Below are 18693 nucleotides of genomic sequence, written 5' to 3' on the forward strand. Positions count from 1 at the left end.
ATCGTAGTGCCGGGTTTATGATGAGGGGTGTTGGGCCTTGTGGTGCAGGGGCTGGTACTGCGGGTACCGTGGCCGCAGCACCTGCACTTCCTGGCGTTCCTGCAGCAGCAAATAGCCGGCTAGGGTCGACGTACCCTGTTCTTTTGAGAATCGATAAGTGGCTCAGGTCTACCGTGCTTCCACTCGTTTCTGATGGAATGGGTACCTGATATCTTTCTCCGGGGTCCGTGTAGTCGTCCGGGTGTACTTGGTTCCATAGAACGTTGGTGTGAAAAACGGTTTCTCGGTAAATCACCTGGGCCCCAATTTGTGAATCCCTTTCCTTTTGGAAGTACCTTCCTTGCGGCGAGCTGTTCCACGACAGCTCCTGCGGTAGCTTCCGTTCAATCCATCTCAGCATTTCCAAGTATGTCATATTCTCTAGCTCGGCCTCAGTAGGCTCCCGAGCTAGATCCTTCCACGAATTCTGGGATAACGTCCTCCTCTCCGTATTCTCCAACTCTATGCTGCTGCTGTAGATCGAAGTCCGCCCTATTCCAGGGTTCTCGTAAATTTCGCCTTCTTCTAATTCCGATAGGTCGGACTCGCTCGAAAGGCTCCGTGCTTCCCGTGACGATACGGTTCCAGTTTCGAATGATTCTTGCCCACTCATTGACCCTGAGTATGACTTGGTTGAAGTCTGGCCTTCGGGGTCGGTCCCATACCCAGGGTGCGATGAAAGGGACAGGGGCCACGAGGGGGTGTTCGGCTGCGAGTGGATAGATGACGTAGGGGACGACGGATGCGGGGGGGTTCAATTCCTTCGTACATTCTCCAGGCGTCGGCGTAGTCCTGTGTTTGTCTGCATATATCGCAGCTGGCGTCGGCGTCGTATGTGGGCTCGCACTGGTCGAGCTTGGTAGTGGCTTCCCCGGCCCTATCGTTGATGATGATTGGGGTTGTTGGGACGCGTGACGAGCTGGAGGTAGCTTCCTTCATCGTCTGAGGAGTCACTGCGGGCGTAGTAGTAGCCCCATGTTTCCCCTCTTGAGTCGAGTCGGGGAGGAGACCAGTCGTTGCGTGGCCCTGGGAGCTTGTCGCTGCTACTGTCTTCCTCTTCATCGCTGCCTTCTTCATTTGAACTGCTTCCAGTTCCATCTTCAGCCTCTCTTCCTTCTCCCAGATGATATCTAAGCCTCTTTGATAGAGGCGCTGTCCGTTCGAATCGTATCCAGGATTGGCGGCTGAGTTTTCAGTTGAGGTTGGGGAGGGAGCGCTCCAGGGATCACTTCCTTCGCTTTCCCCTTCACTTTCTTCCTCGGTAATGGGAGAGAGAACACGCTGGTCCACCCCTTGTTCGTAGATTCTTCGCTCTTCTTCTTCTTCAACGACTGGGCCTCTTTGTGCGGGCCATCCTTCCACCTCGGTGTTGGACTTGTTGGACTCGTCTGAGTCGGAGTCTTCTTCTGTGATCCACTCATCGCTGTTGATGAAGATGAAATGGATAATGGGTTCAGGTCTGTCGTCGACATACTCGGGAGGGGGTGTGTTCGGTCGTCTAACCTCCGGGTTGGGGGTTTCGACGGGGAGAGTTTCTTCGGAGACTGGCTCCTGGTTTCGTCGGTATTCGTATCCATACAGGAATGCGAGGTAGGTTATGGCAACAAAGCCTTGGAGTCCGAAGAGGTCGGTGAGGTATTGTTCGACTGGGTTCATTCGTTACTGTTCTTCAACGTGGTTGTTGATGAAGAGTAAGAAAGTCTCAAACTAATTGTTAGCGACCGATTTCACAAACAAGATCAAACAACTAAGCGTGACTTGCACTTCGGTCAGGCGCTTTGTGTTGTCTGCAGGTTTGCGTTAAGGGAGCTATCGCTTAGTTGAGCGAGAGTGAGTTCAGACTAAGTTATCGGGTGAATAAACTTTAGTTCGAGACTGAGGTTTAAGACCTGCAGTCGGGCTACTTAAATACAGTTTGGGTCATGCTAAATATACTACAAGTGTCTGCAACGGTGCGTTAAACACACGAGACCCACATGGTGAATGCGATCAAGTCCGGAGAACTAGCATAGCAGGATTACGATGAAGACGATAAGATAAGATAAAGCGTGAAATCGTAATACACAGTTTCGAAGGGCGTCAACGCGAGCCAAGGTATCCAGTCTAAGCTCCCCTCCCTTCTAAACCCCTATAACAACAGACTTCAATGCTCTCTTTTCCAACATATCCAAGACTGCACCCTCATCCACCTCGCCAGACCAGACAAGCTGCAGATACTCTAGCTCCAGTAGCACCCCCAGATCATCGAGTTTTTTGATGAAGTAGGGAGAAATGAGTTTAACATCTGCATTGATCTGCTCCGCGATAGATAACCGTGTGAGTTGAGGAAGCACCTCAAGGAGGTAGAACATCTCCGGACGACCAATAGTAACTGTGGTCAATTTGAGCTCCATAAGGAGGGGAGATTTCAAGAGGTATCTTGATAGTTGGTAGACTGTATCCTGTCTGCCCATGGACTCGTTGGACACACAGCGGATATCAACAAGCTCCAAAGACATCAGCTGGGGCATCGACCCCATCCGATGAAATTTTGGGAGGTTATCTTTGAGAACAAGCCTCCAGAAGGGAATTGGAGGAAGTCCAAAAATCAAAGTAGGGCATCCTTGGAAGGTAGCAGTCATTGCATTGGGAAAGTTGTAGAACTGAGATGGATAAACCAATGAGAATGTATTCCCGAAGTGGATAGTGGTAATTTGTTTAGACGGTAAAGAGAAAAAGGTGCCGCAGATGGCGTTAAGTGCGACGCTGTGTAATTTCAGAGCGTATTTGAACAGTTTGACCGGATGGTCCCCTGAGAATTCTATATCACCTGAGAACTCGAAGTGCTCAAGTTCCGGGAATTCAGGATGAATATCCTTTCGCAAAATATCCCACAAGCGGACGGTCCGGGAATCGATACCGATATGCTTCACCTGTTGCAGATTCAGAACAACGGGGGAGTACAGGAGCGAATTCATGGCATAATGCAGTCTCCGTTTCACGTCATAGTGATTGAGTCCTTTCACGAAGTCCCCAATCTCCATGGACATCTGGAAATTCAAAAGGCGTGCATGAGAGCGCTGTTTGAATAATTTGGCAACATAGGGAAATTTCAGGGAGGCACCTCTGCAGTCAATGCTGGCCGATATGGATGTCCAGATCGGGGGTGATGATAGGCAGATGTTACGCCAATAGGCGCAGACAGAGGAGAGATAGAAGGGCATGGTGGATACCAGTGGTAGGTCATCACGAGAGAGAAAAGTGTCATAGGATACGGAAGTACAGACAAATTCGAATATATCCTGGAGTACATCATGAGGAAGCCTGCGGACCGGGGACAAAAGGGATTTGAATTTATCCATACACCTCGCAAGGGAGTGGCGACAAGTTCGAGTTGCTCCAGAACAGTATTCAATCGAGATATCTCTGCGTCATATTCTGATATCTTTTTTGGTAGATTGATGATAACTTTTGAATAAAATTGTGTTTCCTTTTCGTCGATTTGTTTCTCGTGGCATAGATAGGTGGCGGTATCAAGAGGCAAGGTGCAGGGTGCTTGACTACCAAAGCATCTGCCACAATTGTTGCAAAGTAGAATATAGGGTTCCATCCGGGTCTCAAACTTGGTATAGTTAGAATAAAACTTAAGGAATAGTACAAAGTTTTACCTGTGTTCAAGTCCCAGTATGAGGACCAAATGGTGACCGGATATGTTATGAATGGAGGGGTCCAGGTGAGCTAATATTCAAGTAGTGAGAAGATGAAGGAATCCAGGCTTGAGGACATACACTAGGGCTATGGTTATGCGTTCTTACCGCCGGAAGAAGTATAAAAGATGAAAGACGGAAGAGGACAGAGTAGCTGTGTTGTTGGCTCCCTGCAGATCGATCCGGCCAACCTTTGCCACTCCAATGATGAATAAACACATTGCAATTTACCATGTACCACAGAGAAGGTATTAGTATTCCAGCAAGGCCTAACCATTTGACAGTATCATCATCAACTAAATACGGTCCATCCGCTCTCTGTCTCCCATCACAGTCCGATGTCAAAGCATCTACTACCCTCTTGTTCTTCCTTTTTCATCGGTGCAAAGCTCCAAGGCCCAGTTGAGAAGAAATGACCTGGCGGGCATTGTGTGCGAGTGTCCGTATCCCTCTTAACCATCCGACAATCCCTCCAAGTTCAAAAACCGAGGAAGGCCCAAAGGAACAACCAATTCCCCTCGGATTAATGGGTTGCGTAGCCGTATTGTGGTAGACTTATCCCACCGTGATTGCGTCTCCATCATCGGCATATCCTGCATCACATGGAGATCAGCCATGATTTCAGGCAGGGTGAGTCGATGCAAAGGATCATAGGCCCAGCATCTTGTCATGAGATCCCACCACAACTCTGCATGCCGAGCCGCTGATACTAGGAATCTCGGATGCCCAGGGTGCTCCTTCTTGACTATGACATTCACGATAACAGCACCATCCATGATATTCTCCCAGGGTATTGTCCCATTGAAAATCTTCTTATACCGGAACCTCAGAGAATTGGGGGTGGGGTGGGGTGTGGAGAAATATGCACCTCAAAGTACACGCATGCGAGCGAGTATACGTCGGTTGACAGGCTGTTAGGACTCCCATTGAGGACTTCTGGAGCCTGCCACCTTACAGCGCCGCCCTTATGTGGTGAAGACAAAGTTGTAAAGGTTGTAACACCCATTACGAAGGATAAGCCGAAATCTGCGATGACTGCTCTTTGGTCGTCGGTGATCAGTATGTTATCCTTGTTTTTGTTAAGCGAAATGCTGATAATTAAAAAAAGGTTTTGTGACGCACCCCTTTGAGATCACCGTGAATGATGAGAAGTTTGTGGAGGTAGTTCATGCTGTGGGTGACATCTAGGGCCTACGTATTTATCAGACTTATTCAAGGAGTCATTGGATAAGTCAATTCTTACGAGTTTGTGCTGATCGGGATGGCTGGTGTTATTCATATATTGATGGAGGGATCCACTAGGCATGAATGGCGATACGAGGCAGTAGGAAGAAGGGGCAAAATCATGATAGATGCCATAGAAGGGTAGGACATTGGGATGATCACAAAGTTGAGTCCAGATGATGGCTTCTCGTCGTACTTTCTAGAAAACAGGTGCCATTAAGTTAGTTTAAGTTAAAAGAAGCGATAACATACCCATAGGACTTTCTCAATGTTACTGTCACTTGTGAATATCCTTGCTCATTTGATAGCGACCTGTGTTCCATCGACTTCTCCCCTCCAGACTTCATCAAAGGATCCTTGAGCAAGGGGATAGGCTTTGGTCTTTTTGAAATCTCGAAGCATGAGACACTGAGGTATGCAATCATGAATGCATGATATTTTGAGGCATGATTCGAAAATAATGCTCCTGGATATCATTGGGGGACCTGGTACATCTAGAAGCTGATGAACAGCAATTAAAAATGAGAGATTCGACGAATGTAAGCTATGGCGTATGTCCTGAAGGAAGTCTAGAGTGCATTGTGCTTCCTCGGGTGATAAATCTAGTAGCTGATTGTTTATATTCGATTTTGAAAGTGTCTTGTTGACTCGCTTCACTGCATCGCCTATGCTTATGTCTAGACCATGGACAGGCACAAAACTAAGCGACTCTGAAAGTGCATCCATGATAGCCTGTCTTTCCTTCAGATGTCATGCAAAAGTAGTGGAATACGTGTGTACTCGCCTTGTTGTCTTGATATTCACCTGAAAGTCCATGCGGCATGCCGGGAGATGGCAATTTCTCAAGGAGCGACAACGGTTCCGTCGTGTTATTCTGGTTGGTGTCGTTCCACATGCTTAGGAGTAGTTCGAGGTTTCGTTTGTCATTCTCGAACTGGATTCCATGTGTTGGGGACAGATTCATCTCGTCTTGTCTGGATTCTGGCTAAGCAACGTATCAGTAAATTTAAGACCCAGGCCATCGTGCTCCTGTTTCCCTTTCCTTTTGCTTACCCTCAATGCTGTTGGAATTTGAGGGTGGGGTTTGATGTCCGTAGCCAACACCATAGTCAAAACCATCCGTCTTCATATTTGTGTATCCATTCGTTCTTGGCTGAGCTGGTGAAGCAAAAGTACTTGCTACAGGCGATTTGACGGTCACTGTGTCTGGCTGAGAAGGTCGACCACCATAGCTCTGCGATTGAGTGGGTTGATGGTGCACTGCAGGTGATGGTTCTACAGAAGTGAAAACAGAGTGCGGAGCCAAGAGGGACAGACCAGGTGCAGGTCCAATACGTCTATAAGCTAATTAGGTGCATTGTATGGACATTGATGGGTTTTCTGCATACCGTATAGCTTCCTGAGAAACGTTTCTTCGCTCCATATATCAGCTAATGAAACGAAAAGATGCAATGGATGAACCTCGGCCAGTTAGACATGATGACGGGAAGATCCATCACCAGAAGATGTCCTGTGCCCATGATGGCTTTGACATGCAAACATAATTGATATTGATATGCCTGGCAGAATTAAGGGTCGTCGTTGTATGACTCGGAGAAATCGTAGATGATAGTTCTGCTTTATGCTGCATTCCCCCCATAAGAGTCATGTTGACAGCAAACTTGTTTTCGAGGATATTGCCGACTCGTGTTACTGGCATAGTTTGTTGGCCCCTGGTGAATGCTCCAGCACGAAATGTTCTCGATTCATGAATAGATAGCTCGAAGCCATGAAGTATCACAGTATGAAGGTTATTGGATCTGACCGTGGCAAATACAGCAACATGATCACCAGGGCCATAGCAGGTTTTATGATGCTCGACAGTCACAGAGACACCATCGAGCTCAACTCGCCGCACATCAGTCTGGCAGTACACTGGCCACATAGAGTGCAGATTGTGCTTGTCGATAATGATTTCGTTTTGAGTCAACACAACGTTTGACTTTTTTTTCCGTAAGAAGCCGCTATAGGAAGCTGAGAAAGTGGCACACACATCCAGCCACGACACAGCACATGTACCATTCACCTTTCGTACACAAGCTGGTAACGAGGTCAGCGATGCCCACTTAGAAGCGCAGTATAACCGGTGCTCACCACACCCCTCTAAGGTGAGTATCGGCGGAATGGATTCGGGTATGCGAATATCGAATGGGAAGTCCGACTGCAAGTAGATTGTGCCAATAGGCAAGAAACATAATGATAAGATTGGATTTGTTCAATGCACCGACTTCAATACCTCCCACTCCCCCGGTGCTGTCCAGATGTTGACCGGACTGGGCCCAACATAGCCAACAAACGTATTTTCTCCTACCATCGGAATTTGTTCGACTTTGCGCAGCTCCACACGGAGCCACTTTGCTTTGACTCCCTGAGGTCCGACTCTGACCTCGATAGCCTAAATCTCATTGTTAACGTGGTAGTTCTGGTAGCAAAGTCGGTAGGATACCCATGCCTTTTACAGCAGCAAGTGGTCTGTCTGTACCTCCCGAAGGAATGCTGGGGTATCCTAGGAAAACAATGAGACGTGATGCTGGCGAACACTGAGAATGGCAGCTGACCATGGACGAATTCAACATATGGAGGCTGTCGAAGGGTGTTACATGTAGGAATGAGCAAGGTACATGGCACCATCGCCGTCAAGCAGACTCACAGCTTCACTTGGGACATGGTCCGACAATGGTGAGAGGGAAAGATGCCACTGCCAATAAGCGCTTCCTTTCAGCTGGAATGAGGCTGGAGCGAGGAGTCAGGCCATCTGACCGGTCTGACCAGGAGTTTTTTCTTGCTATGACTTGCCCCGAATTTATGCCTACAGTTAATGGTCCTTCTCTGTAAAGAGTCTAACGTCTTGCGGTGCATGACATAGCTATGACCAACATATATTGATCAACTACGTGTGCTGGTACAAGAAGTAGAACTACTCTTTTGTAATCATAGTTATCGTAGATAAGGGTATCGGCTTCGCCGATACCAAACATTCATAAATAGGTAAAGATTGATCTCTGGTCTGTACGGTCCCTTACATTCTCAAGCTAATGTATCTTATTCAGATACAACGGCCACTACTATTGGGTAAGTCCTTCTGTTTCTAAACATTCCTTATGCTCCAGCTATCATTCGTAGGGATTGTCCGCAAACTATTACCTCAACTCCCCTGGAGGCACCATGGTGTTCGACGGGCTGAGCCAGAGCAACAGTTTCTCCCATGAGATCATCCACAATGACGGCTCTCAAAGAGCTTCAAGCTCTGTTATCAAACTTGCCAAGCCCACCACCATCACCAAGATCAATAATGGGAAGAGGACTGTGCTCCAGTATGCCTTCCCCGCTGAGAACGATGACACTCCCCCAGAGGACCATCAGTAATTGTGCCACCAATAACTTGAACCGATCTTTTCCTTCTCCATATTGAAAAAATATACAACCCTCAAAAAATAGGTTTCTAATTTCAGTAGGCCCTGTCAATGTTGTGACGTTCAGAGCCAAAGCATGTGGAATTGGGTAGCGTTAGGCCAATTTGTACGATTATATATGAGTTGATTATCAAAATGTCATATTGTGTGTACTTAGTGCTTTGTCACCTTGAACCACAGAATATCCATAGCAATCTGCCACACATCCAATCGGAACGGACAACACACCGCATCAGGTATTTCGAGTTCTGGAGCCAAAGGGCGCTCGTACCAGGATCGGTCTGGTACAGAGAAGGTACTAGTCACATGCTCCAACTTCTCGTCACTCAAGAACTGTATGGCTGTCTCGAAATCGATGATATACACCCATGGTCCGGTGAACGCCTTGTAATTGTGACTTTGGGGGTACCATTCCATAATGAAATTCGTTAGAAAGAGATCCTGTTGGTGGTTAACTGCTGGAAAAACATACTAAACAGCTATAACCTACTTGATGCGCGATGCTGTTTTTGTGCAGATACATGACACCCTGTCCATGATTGGTCAAAGAAAGCTGTGAAAGAAAAACGATAATGCTTTACCTCAAAAGCTTGGAGCAGCAAATGCATTATGTCATCAACCGAATTCAAGGAGCCATAATGCATTGCGCCAGACAGATTAGGTCCCTTCAGCAAGGGGAACACTCCGAATATGATGTCACCAAAATGAAGCTCATCAAGAAGAGGTAAAATGTGATTGTTCTCGGCCAAGATATGCCGAGACCTGGATAGCAACCTGACAATATGCAGGTCATTTAGCCCACGTTTTTGTGAACCATAACTCGAACGAGCTTGTCGCCGCCTCGAGAACAGTAACAGGCATTCATGAGTCCATTCTACAAGGAAATAAGCATGTATAAGCCGGAATTAGGTTGGGACATACGAAAGCTCTGAATTCATGTAGAAGAGTATTTTTGATAGATGACAGTCTCAGGAATTTGAATTCGTTGCATATTATGGCTCATCCTCCAGATCGGTGTAAAGGTTCCTCCCAATACTTTCATCCCATAGCATCCCTTCGTGTCCATTCTATGTAAAAATCCCTATAACTATAGTGGAACCACTTTTGTAATAATCCCTATAACTATAGGCCTGTCAAATTCATGTATCCGCTAGAAAGCAAAGTTATATGTAGCCATGAATTTTCACATGCAATCCATTTCTTGGTCTCTCTCCACCACGTGCCCAACCAATTCCTGCCTCGGGTTTGCCCCTCTTGCACTCCCTATTTATGGGTATCAGTAATAAAATATTTAGTATTCATAATTAAAGCATTGTAAAACAAATAAATAAATATAAAATACTATATAATACAAAAATAAATTAACATATAGGCAGCATGGGCTAGAGAGCGATTTAGGGATCGATAGCACTAATGAATGTCATGGTGGGCTCATGAGAGAAAATGGAGACCACCATTGAATCCTCCATGTCTTGGAGGACATTTGACGCCCAAATGGATGTCAGTGTCGCTGCTGTCATTGGACATTGGCAGCTCGGTCTCCATCCTGCCCTCCTGCCCTCCCCCTTCCTCCTCAGTATGCTGCCCAGTCTCCCTCTACATCCCTAGCCTAAGATCCACCCTAACCCTCATCATGCTTGAAGTCTCCTGGCTTTTCCATCGTCATTGTCATTGTGGTTGTCACTGTTACAGGTGCTGTCCCGCTGCGTGATGAGGTCCAATATGGAAACCCTAGTGATATCCTGTGTCATCATTGTGCTGCGCTTGTGTGTCCAATGACGATCGAGGTTGATGTGTGTGTGGGGGCATGGGATGGGTCGTGGCAGAATATGAGTCGTATCGGGGCAATGGCAGGGGTGCATGGGTCATGTCGTCAACGTACAGTGTTGCAGTCATATCTGGCAGTGCTGCCTCGGGTGAGGGCTTATGCATGGGGTGGGGATGAAATGGTCACTACCCAGGGATCTTGGGGCCACCGGATACACCAAAAAGACCTAAATTTGACATGTCAGTATAAAAAACAATTCAAACGTACCATATACCCATGACAATGGGCAAAACAGATGAGCAAGAGGGCAGGAAAGGAAGTGGACGTGGTGGAGAGGAACAGAAAATGGTGCTGCACAGCCACTCAATCACAGTATGGTTGTGCGGTCTGGGGTGACTGACCGAGCGGAATCCATCATCGGGATGCTTCCACTGCTTGATGTACACTCTCCAATGCCACAAAGCATATCGGAATCTTGTATTATAGGTATAAGGATTGTGTGTATATAATTTTTAATGCAACAGGATACCCTCATCTCATGATAATCCTCAATTTACATTGGTTGCCCCACATTTTAGGGCACTTGTAAGCAAATACCAGTTCTATATATCTGTGCACCATCTCAATAGGTGTGTTTTTTGTTGAAAATGCAAGGTTATGTCTAGTATAAGTCAAAATAATGGTCCGATCCACCCCGATCTGCTTATAGTCTCACCATTATACTGTTTCATGCATAAGTGAAAACAGAATCAGACGAAAGTTCACAAGCTTGTTTTGCATACTACAAGTGTTCATAATATATTCACTTCAGGGCAGATCCATATATGCATTTGTATCATTGATAATTCACATAAGAAGTCTTTTTCTCATTTGTTATATCATTATTTAGATGCACATTGTGCTGCATACTTTTGTAAAAGTTGAATTCAACAATTGTCTCATCATTATTTGCATTTATTGGTCAAATAAACATGAATTAAAGGCTAATTTATCGGCCTAAAATGTAAAATCATGAAATGTAGATATGACTATCATATTTTCGAGGTACAGAAAGCCCTAGGAGTATGGGATTGCAAGGGTATTCTATCCTATGCCCCTAATTGGGGTGCATCCGGCAAATTCTGACCATGGTGAGAGTGGCATTTTCCTGTTTGCATATCAGTTGAATGACAGTATTTGCACTCTATTAAGCATTTATATATCACATAAATGTATTCTAATTAAACCGAGCCTAAATAATCTGTGTGCAATGCAGAATTTTACCCAGCTTTCAAAGCCAACAGAGCTGCTACCGCATTGGGAATGATATTTTCCCACAGTTTTATATGTCTAAGTACACACGGGCACATCCAGCCAAAATAGGCTGCACGTGGGTCGGGAGGCAATAGTAAATCATTAAATATTATTTTTCTGGGCTGCAATTTTTTTTTTCGGGCCTAAGCAACGAACACCGATCCAGTACCTGTGGACCCTAACTTGGCAGCCATATGGCAACAGTTTCTGGATCTAGCTAGCACTGGCGAGACTGCTACAAGGGATACGTATAATTAGGAATCAAAAAGTGATGGCATCCCTACAAGATACGTATAATTTGACATTACTATAGTTATAGGGATTTTTACAAAAGTCACTCCACTATAGTTATAGAGAATTTTTGTAGTGAATGGACACTATAGCCTCCCCATAGTCAATATCCACACTCAGTTAAAAACCCCTTAAATTTACTCCATACTGTTGCATACGCGTTGTGGTCTAGTCCTCTCCAACTTTCGTAGTCCTCAGGTAGGCCTTCAACAGTTTTGTCATCCTCTTCCTTCAAGGATGGTGGTGCTGTATTTTCCTTCTTAGTGGTTTCACTGCAGATCCTGGAAGTGTCTGGGAATATTGAGGTTGTGGTGAGGGAATCTATGCAACGCATTAAGAAGTCACGCTGATGACCAGCTCAGAGTCTAGGCTCTGATTAGAGTGTTTGTCCAGCACTAGCGCTTTGTACTATTCAAGGTGATAAAAACAGTGCAATTGAGAAGACAGCCACTTACAAGCACGAGACCTTGCTGAGATGGCCTAGTATTTGCTTTTCACGTAGACTTGCTGCCATCTCATGCTCCCACTCATCAACCAAAGTGTTCTGTGACATGTAAAGACCAATACGCAACGTGAATCTTCTCTTCTTGCAAGTAGATCAAAGATGCGACATCATGAGAGCCAGTTGCTGCTAAGTCCACAACAAATTAATGTCGTCAAAGGTCATCAAGTTGTGGTTGCAGTTGCTGTTGAGCTACACATTAGTACCCAAACTGATAAAAGTCTCCTATTGTGCTGACCTGGATGTATGTGCCACGGGTGCTCCATGAACGTCATGAGGGTAATGGTGGGCAAAAGGACAGGTGTGGTAGACCGGTCCGAGTCAGTGAAGAGTCTGAAGACATTTAACTGCCTTTTTGGGAACCCTGACCGGTTCGCTTACCTTTGCTCGCAGCTTTCTTCCAATCCATCATTATGTGCTGCAAAACTTCGATTTTCAGCACATATTCTCCTCTGTTGGACCCCAAATGATTATGCTAGCCCTTCAGGTGCTCGAGTCACAAAGAAGGCACTGCCTGATAACTGCATTGGATGGTGCCTAATGGCTGATGTCATTCTTAAATTGATCAACAGCATTGTTGCCTGCCTGCCTTCCCCTTCCTTCCTACCACCTCCAGCATGGATACCCAATGCCCCAGTTTTGCCCTCCACCAGGACATCTACACTGCTCCTCATTGTCCAATTATTGTCTCTTGTCACAATGCGAATGCCTTGAGAGCAGTGACACTACACTATTTCATGGCTTCTGTAGCTACAACTGGTCATCTTGGAATAGCACCTGTCTATGGCTCCAAATGTGCACTATCCACTGTCGCTTTTGCATCTTTGACCCACGTTATGATCATCGACTTTCCAAGACAGAGAAAGGGAGGGGGGAATCTTCCTGCTTCAGCAAAGCACCCCACCCTAGACTTGCTGGAATATATTGTTCTGTGCAGCCCTTATCCGAAATATGCCTTTCGCATGGACAATATAGCACTATCGCTCATACTTGACCTTAATTTGCCTATCGTCAATGGTGTAGACCTATTGGACCTTCAGTCTAACCGACAATCCTTTGAGTCAGTTCTCGTCGCCTTGGGTGGCAAAAGCTATCACAGCCAGCTCCATTGTGAGAACATTGTGGCTCTATTTCAGCAGGAGGAAAGCAGTCAGACGCTTGAAAAGCACACCACTTTACAAGCATGGTCAGCATGCTGTGCTGTGATGCTTGACCACATGGTGACCGCAAGCGACACTCCAAAGATCTCTATGCTGAACTTCGATCAAGCAGTAAGGACTTTGTTGTTAATGTGATGAACCATGCTGAATTATGTTGTCATAGCACTTAATGGTTCTGGCAAAGATTAATCGACACGTGCACCGTCTGACAGATTTGAAGCCTCTCAGAATGCACAACGAGGTTGAAGCAGTGTTCAGCCACAAGTCCGGCAAACTGAATGTTTCTTCTGCTAGATTCAAGAATCGAGTCAGAAAGTCAGGTGCACAGGTGGGTAGTGCTTCAGTCCACACACATTCTTCCTTTGATCTCAAGCATGCAGACCATGGAAATCTCATCCTCTGATCTGAATGGTCAACCCAAGACTAGTCCTGGCCATGTCCTTAGAGTTGATGGACGTGCTGCAATGATCGCAATTCAGAGCTACTTGTCAACCCAAGCTCCCCTCAAAGTTACAACTATAGGTAGAGAAGATCCAACTCAAGCTGAGCAGGCTAGAGCTATGATAGTTCTCGCTGCTCTACAACAGTCATCTGTTATCCTCGACCACCCGTTCATCCAAGCGCTCTGGTTCCCATGATCAGAAATATCCTGGGCTACCCTCCCATCTTTTACTCGCAGCATTACCATCAACTTCCCAGGCCCATTGAACAACTCTCAGTGTTGCGCAGTCAATCTCATTCTTTCAAACCGTAATGCCGATAGGGTCACCGTGATTCAAGGGCCCCTGGGTACAGGGAAGACGACTGTCATAGCAGCTGCAGTCACGAGTATAGTCACATCCACTGACCGGAATTGGACACTATGGCTTGTAGCACATTCCAACATTGCTGTCAAGAACATTGCAGAGAAGCTGGCATCGATTGAATTCTCAGGGTTCAAGATTCTCGTCTTGAAAGACTTCCATTATGACTGGTGAGTGACTCTTTTCTTGAATGTTGAAACTCTTCACTTGGTCACATTCCTAATTTCCTATAGGCATGAGCACTTGTATAGATTGATAGAGCCCAACCTCATCCATTCGGATGATTTCATCGGCGACAGAGTGGCTATGGAAAGGCTGCTTCTAGATTCATGCATCATACTGTGCACCCTCAGTATGCTGTCCAACGACAGGATGTCCACTATTGCTCAGATAGTGCCAGTCCAAACAATCATCTTCAACGAGGCAAGTCAGATTGAAGTCAGTGACTATTTGCCTGTGATACACCGATTTGCATCTTTGTTGGAGACCATAAACAGCATACATTTATGGAAGCTCATAGCCACGGAGCTACACTGAAGAACTCATTCACACAGATGTGCAAGGAACCAGCTCGGTATTCATGAGACGATGGTACAGATGGTGGTGGTAAACTAAAGAGATGTGACCTGGTGTAATGAGCATGCCGATGGAAACCCGACTTCCACTCAACCCAACAAACCACAGCCCAGAATCCTACGGATTCCGATTCCCAGTTTCTATTTCATATTCCATTTCATATTCCATTTTATATTTCACTTCTCCATTACAATTTATCAATAGCCTGACATCGGTAGCGAACATGTCATTGGACCCCATCAGCTACCGACCGGTAGAATACATCCTCCGACAACCCTAGAATGTAGACCACTCCAAGTAGGAACTAGATCGGACTCCTAACTAGTATATAAGCCTTAGAATTACACTGTAGATACTCAGTTCGAATATCAACTTGGTTCAGCCCAATCTCTCTCTCTCTCTGACTCTAAGTCTAACTCTCGTTCTCCAGTCCGCGGAACTCCGATCCGTTGGACTTATCTTTTACCTCGTCTCTGCCACTCTGTGGACTTCCATCCGTATCCATCTTAGGGCTTCGGCTCAGGGGTGACATTGCTAATAGCTTTGCCTATGCCTGACGCATCCCATGGCATTCCGCTACGTGCACTTACTGCCGCAATCCTATTGGCATGATCCTAACAGTATATTCGAACTCAAACCCTTGAGTCGAAATTTCTTCCTAACCATGTCTTCTACTTTCACTGTTCCTCCAGAAACCAGCCACAACTCCACGGCCAACAACCGAACCTACACCATGGATGATATCCCTGCCTCTGCTTCAAAAGAGGTGTTACGGTTTATTGTTTATTCATTTTTCTTCGTTTTACTCAGCGTGATTACTCATATGCGATCCCTACGGATCATTTCTCACAGTACTATTATTAACATATCCACTTGTATTTAAGTAGAGCCTCAGCTGGTCTAAACCCCAGCTTCGGCTAAGGTTTAATCTACCTAACATCGAACTCCGTCCTTCGTGACTATCTGTCCCATCGACTTTCATCGCCTTTGACTTGCTAGAGCATCTCCTACCGAAGTGCGAGTAGGGATCCTAGTATGATCTAAGTCGATAGAGTTAGTGGCTAACATTTAGCCGAAGCTCGTCCTACGTTGCCCAGCGCCACATCAGAAAGCGGACGCTGCCCAACATTTACTTCTTTATCATCATACTCTTGGTGGCCGACTGGATCCTTCCACTCATGCTACCTGACCCAATCCTTACTGTCGTTCTCATAGTCCTCGTGACTACCCTCTTCGTTCTAGCGACCATCCCGGCACCACTACTAGCAGCCCTGCTTGTAGCGACCTATGTTGGTCTTCTACGAATTTGAAGACGAATCCCTACTCCCTACTCCTTCAGCTCGCTTCTTTGTTAACAATAATGAGCACTTCCGACACTACCGAAATCTTGTTGATGAACGGTTCTAACTACGAAACCGACCTCAGCTTGATTATCGCCATTCTCATCGTACTCACCATCCTCGCTGTCTATCAGCTTGCATGGTCAATCGTCGACTTACACCAAGGATAGATCCAATCACGGATGCCCTGGTCCGATGCCATTCCCGCCGTCTTCGCGACTTTTATACTCTTTTTCTTGTCCATTATTTTGTACCGGCTACACCGCTGTTTCCGACAACAGAGGCGAGTCCGTGCACAACTCCCCTTTCATTACGTTCCCAGCACTCCCGCATACCCTCCTCCAGTGATCCACATTCCCATGGCATCCCAACAGATGATACAAGATGTCGAATCCAACGTCTCCGGGGGGTCTGGAGGATCCCTCTACGGATCGTCGTGACCCAGCTCGCGATCCTCAGAGTCGAGCACCGACTCCTACAGAAGCGTTACCAGTGGATCAGCCGACTCAGTCGACATCACCGATACCCGGGGCATACTCCTCGACCGAGGAGACTCGCCCGTACCAGGTCTCTTCAACCAGTCTCCAGTCCAAGGCGAGTCAGGTACCGACCGAGGCCGAGGACAAGACACCAGGCCTCTGGACGAGGGCGAAGAAAGCCCTGACACCGAGTACGAAGGGGATGACCTCGCAGAGTGGGAAAGGACAAGACTCGACGACCTCCTCAACGACCTCTACCCGAACGAGGAGGAAGATGCGACCAATACCGGAGACAACTACAGTGGAAGGTCAGGAACAAGGTGGACAGATGACGTATGGAAGAGTGAAAGCAGGAGATACCGAGTCGCTCAGGAAGACGACTACGACAGCGATTCCGGAGAGCTTGCCCTTGGGGCCTCCGCCGCGACTACCTCCCGTTCAGATGGAGCAGGACCCGTTCTTCCTAATTGGCCGACAGACCGGGGACCCCCAATCGGCTGGCACCCCAGCACCAGCTGGGTCTATGCCGAGCCAAGGGAAGAAGCTCCTATGGCCCGAGAGTCGCCCCCGAGGAGCCTCCTTATCCCTGGGCATCCAGAGACCTCAACACCTGCTGCCACCATCGCCAGGTCTGAACTGACAGATCAGCAGCTCTGGGAGGAGTTCCCAGACTACGACTCCGAGGAACTTGGAGCAATTGCCGGGGCCGGGGACCTCGCCCCAATCCCCTTTACTCCGTCGGTCTTGGGGTGAGCATTCGCCGACCCTGTCCCTATCCTCCAGCGTCCATGGATGCTTCTCTACCACATGCTCGTCGAGTCGCTCGACCTCCCTCGAGATGCCCGGGAGTCCCCAGAAGTTGAGGCCCGAATGGACCGAGCAAGAGCGGCAGACCTACGCACTCGACGAGCCGAGATCGCCGCCCTCATCGGGCCCAACGGCTTCCATGACCTCCCCGTCGAGCCAGACGCCACTCACGCTGAAATCGAGAATCGACAACGAGCCGCTGCCCTCCGATACACAGGGCTCACCAAGCAGGCGGGAACTGACCTCGAGGCCAGACGAAGAGCCTGGCAAGCTTACGAGTCCGAGATCAGCGACCCCAATTCCGACATCGGGAGGTGGAAGAGGAACAAGGAGATCGACAGAATCGCCCGAGAGAGGGAGGAGGCCAAGGATGCCGAGTCGACCCCCAAACAGTTCCCTCAAGGTCGAGGTAATGGGGGCGGTTCGAACAGTTCTGGTCGACCCCGCGGCTCCGGTTCCAACAATCTTTAATATCTTACCATGGCATGGGCTTTACGAAATAATGATGGAAGACATGGAGAAAGATTCACAGTGGCTCCTCATGGAGGCAGGGGAGGACTACCTATACGCAAAATCCATGGGGGATGTTTACCTCATGAAAAATATCTTGGAAGTAGAGACGTGGCATAGGGCCGCCGTTGTATGGAATCAGGTACATCCCGACGCCAAACAACGAGGTTGTGAGCCCTATCGACGACCCCAACCGATGCCCAACCCGCTCGAGACCGAAGCGTTCTGGGCTGGGGCAGGGCCCGAGGACGACGATATGGATGACCCAGGCGCTGGACCCTCAGACAAGGGGAAGCAGTCCACGGTCCCGACTCAGCCGCCGCCTCAGCCTCCATCCAGACCAGTGTACCTGGGCAGTTACCCACCGCCCAGGGAGAACTATCGACTACGGTCGCTACCGCGACTGCCGAACCCTCCAGTACCACCCAGGGCACCCTCGCCCCCGGACCCCATCCTGCCATGGACACTAGCAATGGGGAAGGACAATAACCCGTGGAACGATGTGAAACCCTAGACACCCACGAAGCGCATCCCCTAAAAGCGCTAGTAGATAGCGGGGCCACCGGCAGTTCCATAGATCGCGCCTGGGCCTGAAGTCACAACCTCAATCTCAAAAAAGCGACCCGACCCGTTCCGGTCTACAATGCCGACGGCACCAGAAATAAAGGCGGGGACATAACCGAGTATGCCGAGGTACGGCTACAAATAGGGGATCACGTGGAACGGATCGAACTAGCCGTAGTCGACCTTGGTACCACCCCCC

The 18693-nt window shown here is 47.7% G+C and overlaps 1 protein-coding gene across 1 annotated transcript; it reads left to right on the top strand.

Moving 5' to 3' along the window:
• The first annotated feature begins 12787 nt into the window (after positions 1–12787).
• Positions 12788–14848, top strand: EV420DRAFT_1707462 (uncharacterized protein). The gene is made up of 6 exons (XM_060479561.1): positions 12788–13526; positions 13579–13743; positions 13796–14043; positions 14095–14388; positions 14452–14570; positions 14619–14848. The coding sequence occupies exons 1-6, from the start codon at positions 12873–12875 to the stop codon at positions 14753–14755; spliced, it is 1617 nt and encodes a 538-aa protein (XP_060321319.1). The 5' UTR covers positions 12788–12872; the 3' UTR covers positions 14756–14848.
• Positions 14849–18693: the final 3845 nt, after the last annotated feature.

Source organism: Desarmillaria tabescens (genome assembly GCF_030435595.1).
Source record: "Desarmillaria tabescens strain CCBAS 213 chromosome Unknown EV420scaffold_378, whole genome shotgun sequence".
Lineage (NCBI taxonomy): Eukaryota > Fungi > Basidiomycota > Agaricomycetes > Agaricales > Physalacriaceae > Desarmillaria > Desarmillaria tabescens.